This window comes from Ischnura elegans, chromosome 12, assembly GCF_921293095.1.
Source record: "Ischnura elegans chromosome 12, ioIscEleg1.1, whole genome shotgun sequence".
In the NCBI taxonomy this organism is placed as follows: Eukaryota; Metazoa; Arthropoda; class Insecta; order Odonata; family Coenagrionidae; genus Ischnura; species Ischnura elegans.
In genome coordinates, this window is record NC_060257.1 from 5,030,600 (window position 1) to 5,050,357 (window position 19,758).

At 39.5% G+C, this 19,758-nt stretch overlaps 1 protein-coding gene across 1 annotated transcript in view; it reads left to right on the forward strand.

Moving 5' to 3' along the window:
• The first annotated feature begins 3,116 nt into the window (after window positions 1–3,116).
• LOC124169233 (angiotensin-converting enzyme-like) overlaps window positions 3,117–19,758 on the forward strand; it is a 29,388-nt gene continuing 12,746 nt past the window's right edge. Inside the window, exons 1-4 of the mRNA XM_046547776.1 lie at window positions 3,117–3,249; window positions 11,838–12,129; window positions 13,481–13,722; window positions 18,559–18,759. Of these exons, the coding sequence (XP_046403732.1) occupies window positions 3,177–3,249; window positions 11,838–12,129; window positions 13,481–13,722; window positions 18,559–18,759 (808 nt within the window). The 5' untranslated portion in view covers window positions 3,117–3,176. The remainder of the gene's footprint in view (window positions 3,250–11,837; window positions 12,130–13,480; window positions 13,723–18,558; window positions 18,760–19,758) is intronic.

The following is a 19,758-nucleotide window of genomic DNA, read 5'->3' on the forward strand; positions in this document are numbered from 1 at the left end:
CGATTTGGCATGAGAGGACTTTTCCCAGCAGCCACCGATTCCGGCAATAAAATGGTGAGGACATACGGAGTACAAGGACACTAAGAGAGGAACTCCGCGTTCTCTCTTTACCGCTCTTTACTAAATTCAAAACAGCTCTTTTTGTGCTACGATACGTAACTGAGGCTTGCATCTGAGAGAGATTTATCTAGTTGTGTGGTAGTGATCAAAGGATTTATATCCAAGTTATGTGTCACCAAAATTGATGTTTACCTCAGACCTAATGAAGAAAATGAAGGGTACATTTATCGCTGGAAACGTGACAAATAACACGAAATGCGTTTTTTAAGTAAATATTTAAATTTAACCAATTTAACTCTCGAAGTATAGAGCCTTTATAAAAATCATTTTACCGATGTTTCTGGATTTCATTTTCCATTTTTAAGACTTTAATATGAAAATATGAGAGGAAAGTTTATTACAAAAGAGGTCAAGAATTACAAATCAATTTTACGGCGAAAATATACAATAAAACATTTAAAAAAATATATTTAAAATTTTAAAACCAAAAGAAAAAATTATTATCTAAACTACATAAAACGTGCGTCACAGCAGTTTCCTAAATAATTTTATTGGATATTTTTAGCGCTACAAAATGAATTTTTAATTATTAATATTTCTTTTATTTATTGTACGTCTCGTATTTTCACATAATAAGCCTTCAAAATTGAACATAAAATTCCAAAACATCGGAAAATTTGTTTTGTAGTGTAAATCACCCAAAACTTACCCAATCCTCAACATATTATATTTAAATGTAAAAAAGAGGTCGAGAACAAAAGAAATAAAGTAAATATTTAGTTGAAAACAACGCAAAACTGACCAAGGTAAATAACGATACCATTATATCTTCCTTGTCCCTTTTCGTTTATTAGGAATTCATTTTCGAACGCGAGTCCAAAATATCTAATATTTACAAAGTTTAACGTAGACATTGGTCTTCATTCTCAGTATAAAAAAACGTGATCCATCAGTTAGCAACTAACCGAGTTCGCTGACAATGAGTGGCTCGATTGATTGACAACCCCAAGTCTGGAGAAGGCGTTTTAATTCTTCACACATTAATGACAGCAGAGCGGCTATCAGAGACAGTGGGGAGGAGAAGTGGCAGTAAGTGTGGTTGGGGGATCCAAGGTGGTAGGAGTGCAGGTGGAATTGTGGGTAAAAAAACGTATAGGTAGCACTATGGATTACTAGAACACCACGAACGAAACTCTACGATATCTCAGTACTGTTTCGCTCGAAATTGATGACAGCATTTTTTGGGCGATGCATAATTGAATCATTGTCGGAGGCTCTGCATATGCAGTCATTAATTATTATATATGTAAATACTAACATAGAGTAAGTATATTCTTACTCTATGTTAGTATTATTATATACTTACTCTATGATACTAACTATCTGCAGGAATTTTTTGGCATCTTATAACTCATGCATGGATCACTTATCACGATAATTGAAAATGAAAGAAGAGAGGATATAAAGTACTAAGTGGTAGTTTTATTTGTATGGAAGCATGTTTGTGTTCTTAGCACTCTTCTAGTTTATTGTCTGACGGCGTGTCGCAGTCTGAAATGCTTGGCCTATGTCCAGCGAATGAGCACATTGCTGATTAAGGCTAGGATAGGTACCGCACGCAGTCACCCCGTGCCACACACCCTGGTGGCGGCTTTTACGGTGCCTCGTAGATGTTGATAAGCTATATAATATATAAGGAGAAAGCTGCCGAAAAACCATTTTTATTTTTATTTTTATTTATCTACTCCTACATTTTATTTTTACATCTGAATGCAAAAAATAACAAGAGAAAGAGCTTAAGGTGGTCTCCAAGGTCATAGGACTAGAATTGAGCCACCATCAAATAACAAAATGTATGCAAATAAAAAAATAATAATGCAGTAAATGATACATGGGTGTATTAAATAAACAACATCAAAATAAATTTTCAACTATTTCTTGCGAGAAAAGCCAGTCTTTAGCAAGTCCTAACATTACATTTGGGGATTTATTTTTTTAAATTGTAGCTGGCACTAAATGAAATAACTTTGGCCCCATTTAAATAAAACAGCGTTTATATAATGTTAATTTAGGTCGGTTTGCTACTGAAAATCCTTAAATTATATTTATATTTATCACATCCACTCGGCATATTTCCACTTCTGGCAAAAAACAATTTAAGCAATTTGAATAAATACAAATGCCTTTGTGGCAAAAAGTTTAGGGCCAATAACAACGGAAATGAGTGCTCATAATAATTTTTAGACAATATTAACTTAATTTTTTATATCAACTGAGAAGACAAATTCCATACTTTGCAATTCCTCCGCGCTTCATACAAGAATACTTGTTTGATTGAATATATGCTATTTTATTACACTTTAAGACAATAAGTTAAGTACCATTAAGAAAATGCAAGAAAAATAACGTCACATTTCGTGAAAAACGAATTTTATATTGACCCATTGTAACCCAGCGTTGCTTCCAAGTAACATCAAAAATGTATACATTTTCAGGTGTATTGAGGAATGATTCAACTACGTGTTCTTATGTGCTGTAAATTTTAATGGCGAGATATGTAGCCGCCACAATAATTGTGATTGAGTGGAAAATCTTCACATTTTTTAAATGAGAAGTTTGGAAATTTAAGACCTGAATTCCCAGAAGAAAGCCTGGGTTGGAAAGGTTTAAAAAAATCGGATTTTGATAGTCTAATTAAAGGAGTATAATATAATTACTGCGGTCTCACGTGGAATCACCCCATTTGCACTCAGCCAGGTGGTGGATTGTACAGAGATGGGGATGAAAAGTAAAAAAAAAAGCTATCAACCGAGTTCACTGAGCCACTTGACTGAATGACATCCACCGGTCAAGATAAGGCGTATTAATTCCTGAAACCATGACGACGACAGAGCGGCAAACGGAGGGGGGAGAGTGGGTAAATAGGGTTGGGGGAGGGGTTGGAGCTCAGGATGGGTGGGGTGCGTAAGATCCCCCCTTCCTCCCTCCAACCCTACCGCCCCCACCTCACGGAGAAATCCCGTCACCTGTGGCTGGACCATACGGACGGACTTACCTCCACCGTCCGTCCGAGAGCACACTGCCCTTCTTCAAGAGTGTTCTCATCGCATCAAAGAATGGACCGCTCGGCCGCGCCAACCATACTCCTATTACACCTAGTGGCCGCAGCTACCGGTTCCCTAGACCTAGGTGAGTCCTATTTTCTTTTAACTGATCTTTTCATTTAATGCATATCATTGCTAACCCCTGGAAACGGAGAAAAATTCGGTCGCTCTAAAAATCATTTAAAAAACTCCAGTCTTGGTTTTCGCGGATAAAAATGTTCATAGATTCATATTATTGTTTACAAAATGTTTTGTATTAGTAGCGATATTTACGATTTTTTCCACAATAAATCTACTGAAAACCCTGCAAGCCATCTTAATAGGCGTGTGGCAGGAGGTGTTCGGACACAAATGCCATTGCCAAATGAAAAGGAAATGCACTAACGAAGTTCCACCTACTATGCATTTATTCAAGTCCTTTATCGTTCAAAGGAAAGCGAAATCTCATACCTATCCGTTCGGATAAAAATCTTTATTAATTTACCGTTTACGGACCTGTGATAATGGGGCTCTCATATGACGTTCTCCAAGTCGCTCTGAAAGATAGCTATTCTCCATTGCACAAGCAATCTAAGTCTATCGCGTAGCCTCCGAGTCACTAGTGGCTCTCAGCCTAATTCGTATAACATCTGTTTAGCTCTTTCTTTAGAGCCGTAGAAGTTTTTGACGAATTGCCCACTTTTCCTTGGTATTTTATAGAGTCAACGGTTTTCTGCGATGGATCCCAGATGCTCGTTCCCTATTCAAGGAGTGGCCGGAAATAAACTACCCATTGTATGCATGCACTGCTAAGCCCAGGAATCGGAGAAAAAGTAATTCGGCCGCAGTATAAAATTATTAGAACTCCATAATGTCAACCTGATAGCTAGGGTAGGTACTTTGGTTTTCGCGAATAAAAATCTTTAAAACTCCACATTATCATACATTTTTTACACGACTTTTAGCATTCGCGGCGATATTTACAAATTTTTCCACATTATTGGATAGTGTTCAAACTTTATTAACGCACAAAAAAATGCAAGCAGAAATGAGATCACAAATATTCGCATTCGCGAAAGGTAAGGAGCCTTGCACAAAGCTAATCGACAAACAAGAATAATAATAGGGCTAAACATTCACTCATTACCACTTATTTCTCTTTAACTTAATTTCCTTTAGGGGCCACTTTTCTTATCTATTCGACTCCAAGTCGCTCCTACATCCTGGGCATCTATCTCTTTCAGTGAAACCCTTTTTCCTCCCTCAAATCATTCTCCCAGCACAATCTTCTCTTTGGTTTTTTACCTCTTTCTTTTCCCTTCCACATTCGAAATTCCGATATCTGCTCCCCACATACGGTTCACAAATCGTACCCAAATACGAGCAGTCATAACACTGACTCATCATCATCAGCCACAAATCCGAAGATTGATTTGACGAAGCTCTTCACCCAATCCTCCTTTCAGCGAGTTTTTCAAAAGCTATAACAATTATGCTGTTTTACATCCTTAATCACCTGTGTACAGGATTAGGATAAAGTATTGCCCGGATTATAAAAAATTATTATATGTATTACATAATAACGGTTCGGCATGATAATTGAAATAGGTGAAAGTTACTAGATTTTTCAAATACCACTTGCGTTAGATAACTTCAATGTGAGCCACCTTGATAGCTCGGAGAATGTTTAAGCGGTATTCCAGTTCCCTTCAGGTGCTTTGTAACATGTGTTCTATCACAGTACCCACAGCATCTTGTATCCTAACCTTCAGTTCGTCGACGTCAGCAACTGGCGTGGTGAAGACTCTGTCCTTAATATAGCCATTTTAATTTAAATTATCATGTCAAACGGTTATTCTGTTATAAATGTTCATAATCAGGGTGAGACTTAATGCTCACCCTGTAACTCATTCGTGGCCGTCCCACACCCTCCTTCCCTTCCTATCTGTCCTTCTATGATTGTCTTCATCAGGCCACTATGTCTCATAATTTGACCAACTAAGCTATCCCGTCTCTCTTAAAAGTTTTTAGAAGACTTCTATTTTCTCCCACTCTTCTTGGTACTTCCTCACCACTTACTCTGTCGATCCATTTTATTTTCATCATCCTTCGATAGCACCACATTTCGAATGCTTCAACTCTTGACTTCTCTGGACCTGTCAACACCCAATGGCTTGATCTCAAAAAGAAACATCCTCCATAAGTAACATCCGATGATTTATTTCCTCACTTAAGTCTTACGGTTATTTAAATAAAACAGCAAAAAGAATAGGAGTACATAAAAATGTTCCCCTATCTGAAAATTTCATCCTATATTGGAGTTATTTCCCTTGGCCAGCATTTCCAATTTTTTAAACATATATAATATGGGTAAAACATTTTTATTGAACGCACCCACGTAAATCGAAGTCACAGAAGATGCCGCTTTAGGAAAGGGATGATGACGACGAAAGGAATTTATCGACAAGTATTCTTTTGAGAGAAACAGCATTCCACCGTTCTTGGACAGCCAAGATTACCGGCTGGATATTGATTACCATTTACTTCTGTCATCAGCCAATGGACCCTCATACCAGGCGATTTTCGGATGAAGAAATTATATTATTAAACATGATATTATTTACATGACATTACGAGAGAGACTCTTGGAATGTCATATGTAGTTCGACTATCGTAAAAACTTGAAGGAGGATTTTTGGAACAAACGAATCATCGAAGCACGCTGTAAATAACTGTTACTAAAAATGAATACGCATTGAATTAAGATCCCAGATATCCCAACAATGCCTTGCAGTGAATTGGATGCGGAAGTTTAAGTTGACAGAGGAGAGAAAGGAGGGTAATTTGCGATATTCTCAATGTAAACTAACCTTAACTGCCAGAATTCTCCATAAGGAACGTATTTTCATTCGAAAGGGGCGAAGATCAATCATTTAGTATCATTAAAAGAGGCATAATTATTATGAGGAAATGGAATGATAAGCTCCAGAGGAAATGAATTTCTAAGCATTTAAGCAGGAAGACGCATCAAGGCAATAGGAAATGGCAGGTTTGCACTTAATGCCAGCGGTAGAAGTTTCAGCACGTCAGCCGTGCTTAGTTCTATTCTGTTTACACTTCATACGTCTACCAATAATAATCGGGAATAGAGAGTGGGAAACGATTTGGGGAAACAGGGTGGGAGTAATTCTGTTCTGCGATGATTGGAAAACGGATGAAGATTGGGGGTGGACGGACTCAAAGCAGAGAAGGAAAGAACTAGTGATGAGCGGAACTGTGATTTTCGGATCACTTCGTTACCTGTGACTGCTACTCATCAGTAACGGTGATTCTTAACTGTGATTGCGATCACCGAGGTGAATCACTCTTAAAAGTCATCGGTTATTTGTGGCGCTGCTATTCCTGCTACTTTGTCCAATTCCAAGGAATGAGCTCTCCTCAATAGGAACAAATAAACTTATAGAAAATTGTAAAATTAGGCAAATTATTTTTTTTGATGGAATAGTTCTGATCCCGAGTTTATATTACATTAATTAAGTAAATTTGATGTGGTAAAAGAATTGATAAGGGGCAATCATTTTTTATACATATTTATAATCAAACCATCATAATTCAAAGCTTTAGCTGTATATTTCGTACAGAATGTCTTATTTATCATAAAAGATGAATAAGACATCCTTATTTTACTGTTGGTAGCATCATGGTAGCTGCCGAAGCTAGCTTCACCGTATTCACAGTGGCAGTGATTTCGAGTATTTGGTGATTTAGTCACCGGCAGTGATCAGCTACTTCTCTTCAATCACAGGTGGCGATATATCGCATATCACTTGGTAGCAGCCAGAGCTATCTTCACCGAATCCAGTGATAGAATCACCGATCACAGTGATTTCGAATATTGAATCACCGACAGTGACTGCTACTTTTCAGTAACGGTGATTCAATCACAGTTAGCGATATATCGCTCATCACTAGAAAGAACTCGTTACAACGCACCTCGAATACAATAGGCGGGTGGTGGGGGCTGTCACGACACCAGCTCGTATTTAAATAGTTACGCCGTTGACCCAAAAGGAAATGATCAAAATAAATTACGTGTAGCATTTATTGTAGCCTTTTATCGTGCGGGGTACAGCCCTATCCGTTCGGCAAAATATCTCTCTTAATATACGCTTCTTTTGGTAATGGAAATGTAGTAGGGTTCTAATATTTTGTTCTCCGTGTCACTCTTAAAGATATCCATTCTCAATTTCTCAAGCATTCTAAGCCAAGCGCGTAGTCTCCGAGTCTCCAGCGGCTCCCAGCCTAATTCACTTAACATCTGCGTGACATTTTCCGTACGGCTCTTTGACGAATCTCTTGCTTTCCGTGGTGTTCACGGATTAAGTCTCTGTGGATCGGAACCTGTATTCCCGCTCGATATGAGAATATGACTTGACTTTGTTTTTATTTGACCAGGCCCAGGTTAGGCCACAATCCGGCCCCCTCTTCCCCTGTGCCCCCTCTTCCCCAGGGCCCCCTCTTTCACATAAGGCGTTATTGAAATAAGCATTTTATTGGCAGGCATACCGGTGAGTCCATTACATTAGATGCCAGGATGTACGGTCAAGTCGGGAGCCTGCTACGTTGTGGCTTTTATCCACCGCTGTAATTGAGGCAGCCGCCGTTGAGTCGGCACCTCGGGACTCCCCACACTTGAGTTCTCATGGATATATAGATAAAGAGATGATCATTTAGGACATGAATGTTAAAACAGACGATTTAGTGAAAATATGTTGACTAGTTAGTAAGAATTATACACAAATTTGAGATTTGAATAAATAGTAAGGTCAAAATTAAAATGTTTAAGTCCAATGAAAAAGAGTTCAACGTCATTAAAAGGAACTGAATATGCACCCAATCATTGAACATGAGAGCTAAGAAAACACGAATGAAAGCGGTGCGATTAGTCAGGAGCTGCTCGTGAGCGTAAATGGAGCGATCCACAACAAAACGCGACTTAAACTAATCTACAGGGTTTGTTCGGAAAGTAATAGGACTGATTTTCTTCCGCCGCGACTGTACTTCGGAGCGTGCGCGCACCGACTGGATTCGGTAGAGAGTGTTTATAGCTAACAAAAAAGCGGCTGGTCGATTGTCTCCCAGCACCTGGAGAGTCAGGATAGACATTTTTGCCCGACGTGTTTCTGTGAGTGGTGCAAGCCGAAAATGCAGCGTTCGTTAGAGCAGAGGTACGCGATTAAATTCTGAGTGAAACTCGGTAAATCTGCGACAGAGACGTTTGATATGATCAAGCAGGCTTACTCAGATGTTGCTTTAGCAAGAAGTGGTGTGTTTCGGTGGCACCAGGCCTTTTTGGAGGGCTGGGAAGAGGTCGCTGATGAAGACCGTGCTGGAAGACCTGCGACTTCGACAAACACAGACAATGTGACTCGTGTGCGCAAAGTTTTGAACTCAGACTGTCGACTAAGTATTCATTTAATTGCCCAGATGTTAAATTCAAAATCTGTGGTTCATGACATTGTGACGGAGCATTTGAACATGCGCAAGGTGTGCGCGAAGATGGTCCCAAAAGTGCTCACTGATGACCAGAAATTGCGGCTCACATCGCCTTTCTTGTGAACAGCTACCTAACCAAGGCCGGCATCCCAACGCTTGGACACAACATTAAACACAACGTTAAACACAACATTGGAAGTAATTACACTATCCTCTGTTAAACGCACATGATGACTCATACTTACAGCTAGCTTACTAGCAGGAGACTTGAATGTGGAATCAGCCGCATTTTGATAAAAGTTATTTAAAAAATGCAAGATATTGTCGCAAATGAACAAATGTATCAGTTTGTGCGCCGTTAACGTCAGGAATGTTTGCAGTTTTTTTTGTTTTTTTTTTAATTATTTAAAAACCAATTTTAGGAAATAATAGCAATATTTAGGAAGTAAGATATGCCATCGCATGTTCTCTGATAAATTCTGTGCATTTTGGTACCTCATTTGTAGAGTTTGGTTGCGTATATGTTGAGAAAAAGGTGTCTATACAGTAGAAATAATATAGAAGATTTACCAATAACCTGTGATTTACAAAAATATAATTATTAATACCAATAATATAATAATTTTAAACGAAAAGAAAACTAGTAATTTTCGAAAGCTCTGAAAGATATATAATTTCTCAATTACCTATTATTATCTATTCTCCATAGGCTCCCAGTCCAATTCATTTAATATCTGTGTATCGCAAGGGAGCCGCCATTCGTTGGGAGGAATGGATTACTATGGATTCAGCTCAATCCACAATCCCATGATTATTTTATTTTTCCCTCGACCTTTTTAATGATTATTATAATCAGGGAAATGTTGTACTCAGATATCAAACCTATAATTGCATTTTTATCAATTCACAGACAGACACAGACACATATGATCTCCTGCGACGTGTTTGAAATGCCAACTTTCTGAGTGGTCGATCGACGTCCCTCTATTTTAACGCAATTAACGTGACAACTCCACAGCGAGCATGGCAATGGCAACAATGACATACTACAACGGAGAATCAATAAGGCAATCTATTTTGCCCAACCGTGACTCAATTATTTTAACTTCAGAATATATTTCCTAAAACCTCTTGGTCATAACACTGGTGGTCCCCAACAACACTATCGATTAAATGTGATTAAGAGAACAGCATCTCTCGAACGGCTTGTAATTATCTGGTTTGTGGAGCGTCCATTGCGCCGTGGCAAATTAATCCCATGGCAGATGATGCGAAAGGCGTAAAAACGGAGAAAGATAACAAAATTTACGGGAAATGGGATCGAAATGTTTACTTTTTCACATCGATGCACTTCGAGATAATATCAAAACGCTTGAGCAATTTGCGGAGCATTGCAAATTGCGGCTCACAATCAGAGTACGAACAAGAATTGCACACAAAGAATTGCACAGAGAAGAACAAGAATGCACTTTTTATTTCGATAGGAAAGTTTACTACCATAAAATTGAACACTCACGAAGAAGGGAAGGTATCAGGATTTGAAGAGGATAGCGGTGAGCCCCCAGTAACCCAACATCTTTTGCACCTGTATTCCAATTCGTACTCGGATTCTCCGCAGCACTAATCAATTGCACCCAGTACATTATGAAAACAATCTTCATTCATCCCTTGCGTAGAGAAGCCCATGAAAATGTAGTCAATTAGGTATTTCTTGCAAAACATTTAATACACATCCGTTGACAATTCTAACATCGCCATTTTTAAAGTAAATTTTTGAATTTTGTAGTGCTCACTGAGCAGGCTTGGTATTTTTTAAAGAATTTTAATCCCAAGTTATCAGAATGACTGTTGGTCTCTAACAGTCTACAGTGATTAATATTCAGATTATGTTTTTCCCTGGTGTTATGAGAGAAGAATAAACGGGGTATGTTTTCAAGTTTTCTTCTATGTACAAAATGCTGCGAAATACGAAGTAAAGGTGAGGATGTGCACGTTTTAAAAAATACTTTATGCAGTGGTCACAAGGTCCGGAACAGCTCAGAATCCTCACTGCTTTTCCTGCAGTCCTAGTATTTCCCTAATTTCATGTCTAACGCCCCAAGTATGCTATGGTAAAAACAAAATAGACTAATCTAATGTATTTTTCACTCACTCAGGTTTTAAGCTTCCTCAATAACTGCAAAGTCCAGGAGAGTTTTTTTTCCTAACTTTGAATGCATGTGAATTCCATGTTAATTTTGTATCGATATTAAAACCTACCATGATTATTCACCTCAATATTTATAAGGCAGCATGTAACTTTTTGAGTTTTGATCTTATCCAGAAAGATGTGATTGGCTTTAAAACACTGGTGCTTCTTTTTTTGCATTTTCTGTAAGACGTCTCACATGGTTAGGGCTATTGTATATTATCTGAACAACTGTGGTGTCATCGGCATATATTATGCTGTCCACTGACAAGAATATAATATACCCAGAAGAATATTCTTGAACTGTTTTGTCGGGAGTGCAAGTGAAAAGGTCACAAGGTCTAAACATTTCTCTTCTCACCGACTCATCCACTTACTTCACTTCTGAGACTGGTTTCAAAGCATTGAGTTTTATATTCACCTCGCCCTAGAAATGGTTTACTGTTTTGATGGAGCGTGGTTGGAACTCTTCGTGGAGGCCATCTTCACGCGGTGAGGGACTCCCGTATATCATTTATCAAGTTTATAGGCCCGGGCAAAGAGTTGACCACTTCACATACGAGGAAAGCCCTGGACTTAAAAATAATTCATCTTTACGATGCATACCCCTCTTTCTACTCATAAAAGAAAGCGGAAATGCGGATTATATATTTTTTTAAAGATAAAAGACCTTTTATAGAGGTCACCTACCAATTTTACTCAATTTTTCGCTATATATTTTTTTATTTCATCGATTTATCCTGTTCTAATCATGTGCTTACTAGACTCATATACTTATGTAAATCTTCATATACGTATTTTTTAAATTAATCGCGTCTTCAGCGAATAAATTCGTCCGTTTCTAATTTAAGTACCCCGGGACTAGCCACGGTGATGTCTTTACAGAGTCGCCCGCAATGCACAAATAGTGAGGCCAGGATGATTTTTGATGGCGGATGATTTTTTTCTCTGTGGATTTTTCGCACAATCCTCCGTTTTTGATTTCTCATTTTGATTTTTGCCCGGCACAGGCCCCTCGCCGCAGCTGCCCTCTTTCGGGAAGGCGATGAACGACGGCCTTCGGGCCTTGAGCGCAGCCTCTGCCGATGCCGCGTGGAGGGCCTCCCTTGGAGGCCCGGGGGCAGCGGGGGCGAGGCAGGAGGCGGCCCAATTGGCGGAGGCCCGCTCCACGTGGCGCCGGGGGTGGTGCGAGGCCCTGGGGGCGTGGGAGCAGGCCTTTGGGGCCGGGCCAGGGGCCATCGGACCCAGCCGCATGGTCTACCTGCTGTGCCGGGGGCCGAGGTACACGGAAGAAGAAGTCAGGTGAGCCGTGTAATAGGGGGACTAGATACAAAAAAATATGACTACAATTACAGTACTCCCTCTGTAACCCGGAACTTCACATCTCCGGCCATGCCAGAAATCCGTCAGGCAGTCAGTTGCCAAGTGGGTAGCTCGGTAATTCCGAGAAGTCTGCTTCGCAAGTGAGCCTATTCCCACTCAGAAAATAGGGGAAGTGTTAATCCTTACTGAGAGGGGTGTCTTCCACTTCAATGGAATGACGTGAACTATTTAAACGATAACGTAAGCTTAATTTTTTCTTTATTGAACTTTTTATTTACGCCAGCACTTCATTTGCTTGTATGTACTTGTGTATTGTACAATAAACTATATATACAATAAAGCATAGATTCTGACGTTTAATCGCGTCATTATAATTGATTTCCAATAATCGGGAAGAGCTCTGGTCCGACATCTGCCGCATTACCAAGAGACCACTCCTTCTACTACTACTCTTCTCTATCTTCAGTCATTTCAATTTCTGCTCCACGTCTTCCATCACTCACTAATTGGTCGCTTTTGCGCAGTTTAGTTCTTCCTAGAGGTCCATTGATACTACCTTTAAAATCCTGTTTTATCATACTGCTGCTGCCCCTTCTAAATAGATGACCTAGACATCTGAAACATTTGCTTTTTATTGTAGCAATTACATACCCGGGTCACCACAAATTTCCAGCAGTTCTCTATTTTTTTTTATTCTCCAAACTCCTCCTTCTCTAATAGGTCCAAATATTTTCCTGAACGCATTGCTTTCAAAGGTTATGAGCATTTTTTCTTGAGACTTAGCTTATTAAAGTATGTTGTTTATTTGTTCATAGACTACGGTATTATAAATTATATTAAAAGGCACAGTGATAGTGTTTTCCCCAGTTTCTAAATTAAATAAACAGCCCTCAATAAGACAACTACATAATTATTATTTAATCAAGGCAACAAAATTTAAAAAAATATGTGTAACACTAATTATCATCACATGCGTTAATGGATTATGGATTCATAAAATAAAGTTTGTATTCCCAAAATAATGCAAAATTGAAGGATTTCCGTAAGGTTTAAGTACAAGATTGTTGAATAATTTTTACAAAAATGTATTAGGAACGTGGATAGTGGCTAATTTTTTACATGAGTATATTGATTGGAATTCTTCCAAGCGGGTAAGGTATTCTGCTGCCGACATTCCAATGGCTATGCGATCCTCATTAGGCGGAGTCAGCCATTCAAACGTCAGCAGCAGAAGTCCTGACACAGTTGGGAACCCATGAAGAGTTCATCTTATTAGTTCCCAGGGAAAGAACTGAATGGGGGGTGTTTTGTTTTGAATTTCTTTGCTCAGAAACCTCTCCTCTACGCTGGGCTCCCTCCAGGACATCTACTCGACGGCTCGCGTCTGCACAGCTTCCCACCCGAGGCGCTGCTATCGCGGAGAGCCAGACCTCGAGCGATTGGTCCGTTCGTCGCGAGACCCCAAGACGCTTTTGTGGGCGTGGCAGGGGTGGAGGGAGGCCGTGGGACCCCCTGCCATGCGCCTTTACCCAACGCTGGTGGAACTTCAAAACGCAGGAGCACGGAGGAATGGTACGACGAATGCTAGAAAGTAAAGGCCGTTTTACACGGTACACGGAATTGCGCAATCTGACGTACGTGCGAAGGCGCAATCAAAATTGCGTCGTGTAAAGCGGTGAATTGCTAGAACGCATGCGAGAATGCGTGGATACGAGACGGCAATATAGCCCCTGTTCTAATTTCGTACATGCATTCGCGCAATTCCACGTCATTTTAGAAATTAATGCAGGTCTAACCTGTGCAATTCCGTGCCCCGTGTAAAGCGGCCATAACATGTGATTGGGAAATGCTCGCAAAGTTGTTTAATCTGATATCGTTATTGCGAGCAATATTCGTAAAGTAAGGAGCGTTTGGTCACAGGAAAAAAAGACTCACATGAAACACATTTCATTGGCACTTTTAGTTAGCTACAACCTAGTTCACTTGTCTAGATAATCGCCGTTCACTCATAAGCATTTTCGTTATCGCTGCACCAGCTTCTTTAACCCCTCTGCATAGAAGCTCAACGCCTGAAAGATTTGAACCAGTTGAGAACGCCGTTCTCATGTTCCTCTTCGCTATAGAAACATTTTCCGACGAGCCTCTTGCTTCAAGTGCAAGAAAACAAACCTTTAGAAAGAAAAGAGACAGGTGGCTCGGTGGACAACGTTTAGAAACCGAAAAGGCACTCAAGAATGGCGTTATTGGTTTAACTCTCAGGCGGTGAGCTTCTACGCACAGAAGGGTTAAAAAAAGCTTGTACTGTGGTACAAGCAATGCTTAGAAGTGAACAGAAATTATGTAGAGATGTGAAGTAGGTTTGTAGCTAACTGAAAGTGCCTTTGAAATGTGTTTCCTATGAGTATATTTTTTCCTGTGACCACACGGCCCTTGCTCTATGGATATGCCTCGTACTATTAGTGATACGTTCCGACCTAAATCTTAGAAACCTTTCCACCATGCAAAATTAAGTTCTAACACTTGGTAAGGTATCAATCAATGGATATACTACGGCCTGGTAATACTTGATTGAAATAATTCCCCAAAAAACAGTACTCTTATGTGGACAAAGAAATGGAATTTATATAGGAAGGTATTAGGATGGGAAAGACAAAGAAGTAGTTCAGTATGAAGAATAAAAGGTTATGCGAGAAGGGAACGGATATTTTCGTTAATAATTTTGTTCGTAAAATAAGATTCTTTCAAGAGAAAATTGTTGATACTTAGTTGTTTATTCATCTATTAGTATATGAAATTAATTTCCGACACCTAGTGTAAATCATTATAGTATTACCAGGTTAAAATTAGTAAAAAAAGTACTAAGCTAAAAAGATACGATCAGTAATACTAAATTTTTATAATGTATATAACTTAATTAGAAGAAACTAAAATTGTATTGCCTGAATTAAATTGTAAATAAACAAAATAAGATAAGTGGCCATTCCCTTTTTCATAATTTTTTGCTCCAGGTATATCGATAATTTCTTTTATGGGAAGAAAACTAAAATTGGCAAATGTTTCTTCAGAGTAAATGTGCAGGTAGAGTGAACGAGCGTTTTTGTGTCTTCTTTGGCCAATTTTTCGTTTATTTAGCTCATAAAGTACACGGGAAATAAAACAGAAAAAACTGTTGATACCAAACAAAAATAGATGCCTTAGTTAAGAAATAGATATAGCAGTATCGATATAATATATCTCCTTGCCCACTATCACCATGGCAACTTCCTCGTTCCTTTATAAATTTTAACGATTTAAATAAAAATTTTAATATGCTATAGTAATTTCTGCTCCTAATATAGGTCATATATTTACCTTGGCTCCCCCTTCAAAAGGCTCTACGAAAAAAACATTAATTAAGAAAAGGGTTCTATTGAAAAATGCGTAAGATTTATTACATACTAATGAAGCCTTTTTCACAGGGACTTTAATTAGCGTAACTATGAAGTTGAATACGTAAAAATATATTTTGCAGGTTCACTATAATGTATACAGGTGCAACTCGTTTTAGCACCATTTTTAGCAGAGAAAAGTTCAAGTTTCTCATGAAATCAGACATTGGCAGGGAAGAAACTAATATTTATCTGTAGTCATAAAAATAACAAATGCCGTCTACAATTGATACGCGATTTCAGCTATGATTGGGTCAGTGAAATATTTCAACTATCAGTGCGACTCAAAATTAGTTACGCAACGCCAAGTTCAGTATTCGTGAACAAGGCTATAACATGTCGAAAAATGATTCCGTAGCACTTCAGTCAGTCTATGTGACCCGAAGCTCAGGAAACTACACCTCCCCTCGTGGATGGCCATTTGGCGTGGCACCAATAGACGCCGGGGTGACCACGGCTTGGGCTACGGCAAACAATACTCTGGCTACTCTGCTGATGGAAATGAGAGAATGGTTCATTTTTAATGAAGAGGGCCACTGATGCACCCGACAATCCAATGGCTCCGTGAGACATGAATCCCTCACGCCTCGGATGAATGCCAGGCCACGAAGCCATCCCGGGGGAAAAGAGTTCACGCATAAATCACTGCTACAACCTCGCTTTTGACAAAATCTGAGGTGGAATTAATTCCGGTGGCAGAAAACTTGCTACAGATTTTCATATATCACACCAATCCTAGGATGCACGTAACATTATAGAATGACAGAATAGGAAATAAACGCATTTTTATAAAATTAAATGGAATTTTCATCACTTCGAAAGTACCATAAGACTTGTGCCAACCAAATCCCGGTGGATAAGAAGTCCAGAGTAATTAGTTTATCCTATTGCTGACACAAATTTACTTTTAGTGAAACATTTTGGCGAGAGACACGAAAAGAAAATTGACTCTATCACATTAAGATTTACTACTCCTTTGTCTAAATCACACTTCTCTTGTTAGGAAATTATCTGCACAAAAAGGAAATAAACGTATTTTCATAAAATTCACTGAAATTTTCATCAGATCGAAAATGCCATAATATAAAATCTGTCTATAGAATAAATTAATATACCAACTATACTGAATGTGGTTCTCTAAAAAAGTGTCTGTCAAATATTTTCATTGGAAATTTTATGAATTTCGAGTATCATTCATCAAAAACTCCCACTCATTGAGATTACCTTTCACAAGAACTAAATTAATTAAATCCTGGAAATTCTTTCCCTCAATGAAAGCGTCCACAATTCTGCTCATTTGGTTTAATTATTAATGTTGGTGGCTATGTATGTGAATACGTGTTTATATTTTTTTATATTCTCACTGCGAAATCATAATAAATAGGCCGACCGTTAAAAATGTGAATTCAAAATGCGGTCAATATCATTAAGTGAATCTAAATGCACCTGAAAATATAAGCAGGAAATACAAGCATAGAAGTGAGGAAACAATTCATTTTACGCTACATATAGAGCAAATTTATCCATGCCGTGGCGGATAATTTTTGAAAAGTGACATGCCTGGAAATACATTTCTAATAATTTTGGCTCTTGAAATTCTGGGTTTCACTCGTAAGTTCTAAACTACTACATTATTCACCGGAAAATCACTACAACATGTGTTATGCGTCAAAACTAGATGATAGCAGGAAATATTTTTTTATTAATTAATTTAATTTCTCTGAGGCTTCAAGGGGATCCATCCGCCTCATATCCTCTCCATAGCTACGCCACTAAATCCATGGGAGCGATTTTGACAGCGGCAGAGAGGTCAAGAGTACACTGATCATACTTGATAGTATACCTCACACTTCTCACAAGTGACAGGCGCGAAAGGAGATTGTAAGGGGAAACCAGGGTTGCTCTATCAAGGACTACCCTCGGTCAATCCTTTAAAAGCCGGTAATAGAAAGAATTAGCAAAATATTAAATTAAGATCTTCACGAAAAATTAGCTTCAAAAAACTAGCTTTTAGTGAAAACCTTGAGCAGAAGTCGGGTCAACTTAGTTGGCCACATTATGGGACATGATGGCCTGATGAAAATATTCTTATAGATGGACAGGTGGAAGGGAAGAAGGGCAAGGGACGGCCCCGAATGAGTTACATAGGACAAAGGGTTATAAAGGATGTAAATGAGAAGAAAGACGTCCCTATAAAAAGGCTATCGGATAGGAGAGAGGAATGGAGAGCTGCGTCAAACCAATCGTAGGACTTTTACCTATGGCAATAGTTAATTTATACCACTTCAAACACTGCAGGAACAAGTGACTGTGTACGCAGTCACGCGCACGGGTGCAAAGTTAAATACACCAACGGATGAAGTTCGTCATGAACAAATATTTGACTTAGCCGGGATTCGAACCCGGAACTCGTTTATCCTTCTTCCGAACTTCATCCGATGATGTATTTAACTTTGCACCCGCACGCGTGACTGCGTACAAATTCACTTGTTCCTGCAGTGCTTTGAAATTCGTCGTCGCATACCAGCGACAAAATAAGGGTTTTTCACCCCGACAGTGGCTTAGTATAAGCACGACCCTAGCCACATGTGCCACAGTGTGGACTTGTGACGTCAACATCTTGTTCGGTAAAACCCATCCCCAAGTTCGTTCTGAGAAAATGGCTTAGTGGTTTAACTGGCATACACACCTGACGGAACTCGGGAGGTCCGGGATCGAATCCCGACCAAGTCAATTATTTTTTCATGGCGAACTTCATCCGTTGGTTGGTACGTATTTTACCACTTCATGTTAGCAGGATGATCCACTTTCGAGTAGATGAGTTCGTTTCTAAAATACGAACTTCAACTCAAACTCAACTGGAGCCTACAGAAGTAGAGTGACGTCTTAAGATTGAGTTAGGTTCTGGAGTAAGGCCTCTGGAGTACACCCCCTATAATTTTGCCTTCTCGTCATATATTCTTTTCTAATTTCTTCATAGGGTACGCGGACGCAGGCGAGGTGTGGCGGGAGTCTGACTTTGAGCGGGAGGATCTGGAGTCCAAGATGGCGGACCTTTTCGAGCAGGTGGCGCCGCTCTACCGGATGCTGCACGCAGTAGTGAGGGCCCGCCTCATCCAGCTCTACGGAGAGGGCACGCACGGCCTCCGGCGAAGGGGACCGATCCCAGCCCACCTCCTCGGTGAGTCCTCAGAGAAGGCCTTCAATGAGGCCCCCTCTAGCATTCACATTACAATAACCATATCTCAATGCATTACGGTGAAGCTGCGGAATATACAGGATGGATAAAAATTGTGTCACGAAATTTTAATCCTGGATAGCCAGTGGGAACCGAAATGACAGTGATACTCAGGTCGAAAACCCGCCATTTTTAAACCACAGAAACTTTAAGTCAAGCGCTCCTGTTGCCCTGTTGCCGAATGTAATGGGCACATCGTGGTCTCCAGCCGGCAAAGCATTCAAAGTCATGAGTTGTCCTGAGCAATTGGCAACAGGGTGAACAGGAAGCCAATTGGAGCGCTTCGCTCAAAGTTCCTGTATTGTAAAATGGCACGTTTTCGACCTAAACATCATTGTTACTTTTGGTTCCTATTGTCATCAGCTGTCCATGGTTTTAATTTCTTGAGATCTGGCCTCCCTTGTACATCCCTCTCAAGCCCATACCCTTTTTTACGCAGATGACTGCAAAATGTTTAAGCAAATTAACAATATCGCAGACTGCCACAACCTACAGGATGCATTGAACAAGGTTTCAGAGTGGTGCAACACCTGGAATCTCCGCCTAAACGCTAATAAATGCAATATAATTTCCATTTCGCTAAAAAGGTCCCCTTATGATTTCAGGTACAGTTTAAACTCCCTTCCTCTCAGACGAGTCTCCACCATCAAAGACTTAGGTGTCTTAATGGCTTAAAAATTAAATTACTGTGAGCATATTACAAAAATTAAAAACAAAGCTATTTCTCTCCTTGGCCTCCACTACCGCTTCTCAGAAATTGCAGACCCAATAGCTTTACGCGCATATTTTTCAACTATTGTCATTCCCGTTATAATGTATTGCTCCCCCTTTTGTGAGATCTCGGACACTCTCGGATGGATTCGCTGAAAGGGGAGGGGTAGAACCGAGAGAGAGAGAGAGAGAGGAGGAGCGAACATAACGCTGCCAAATGTACATAGCCAC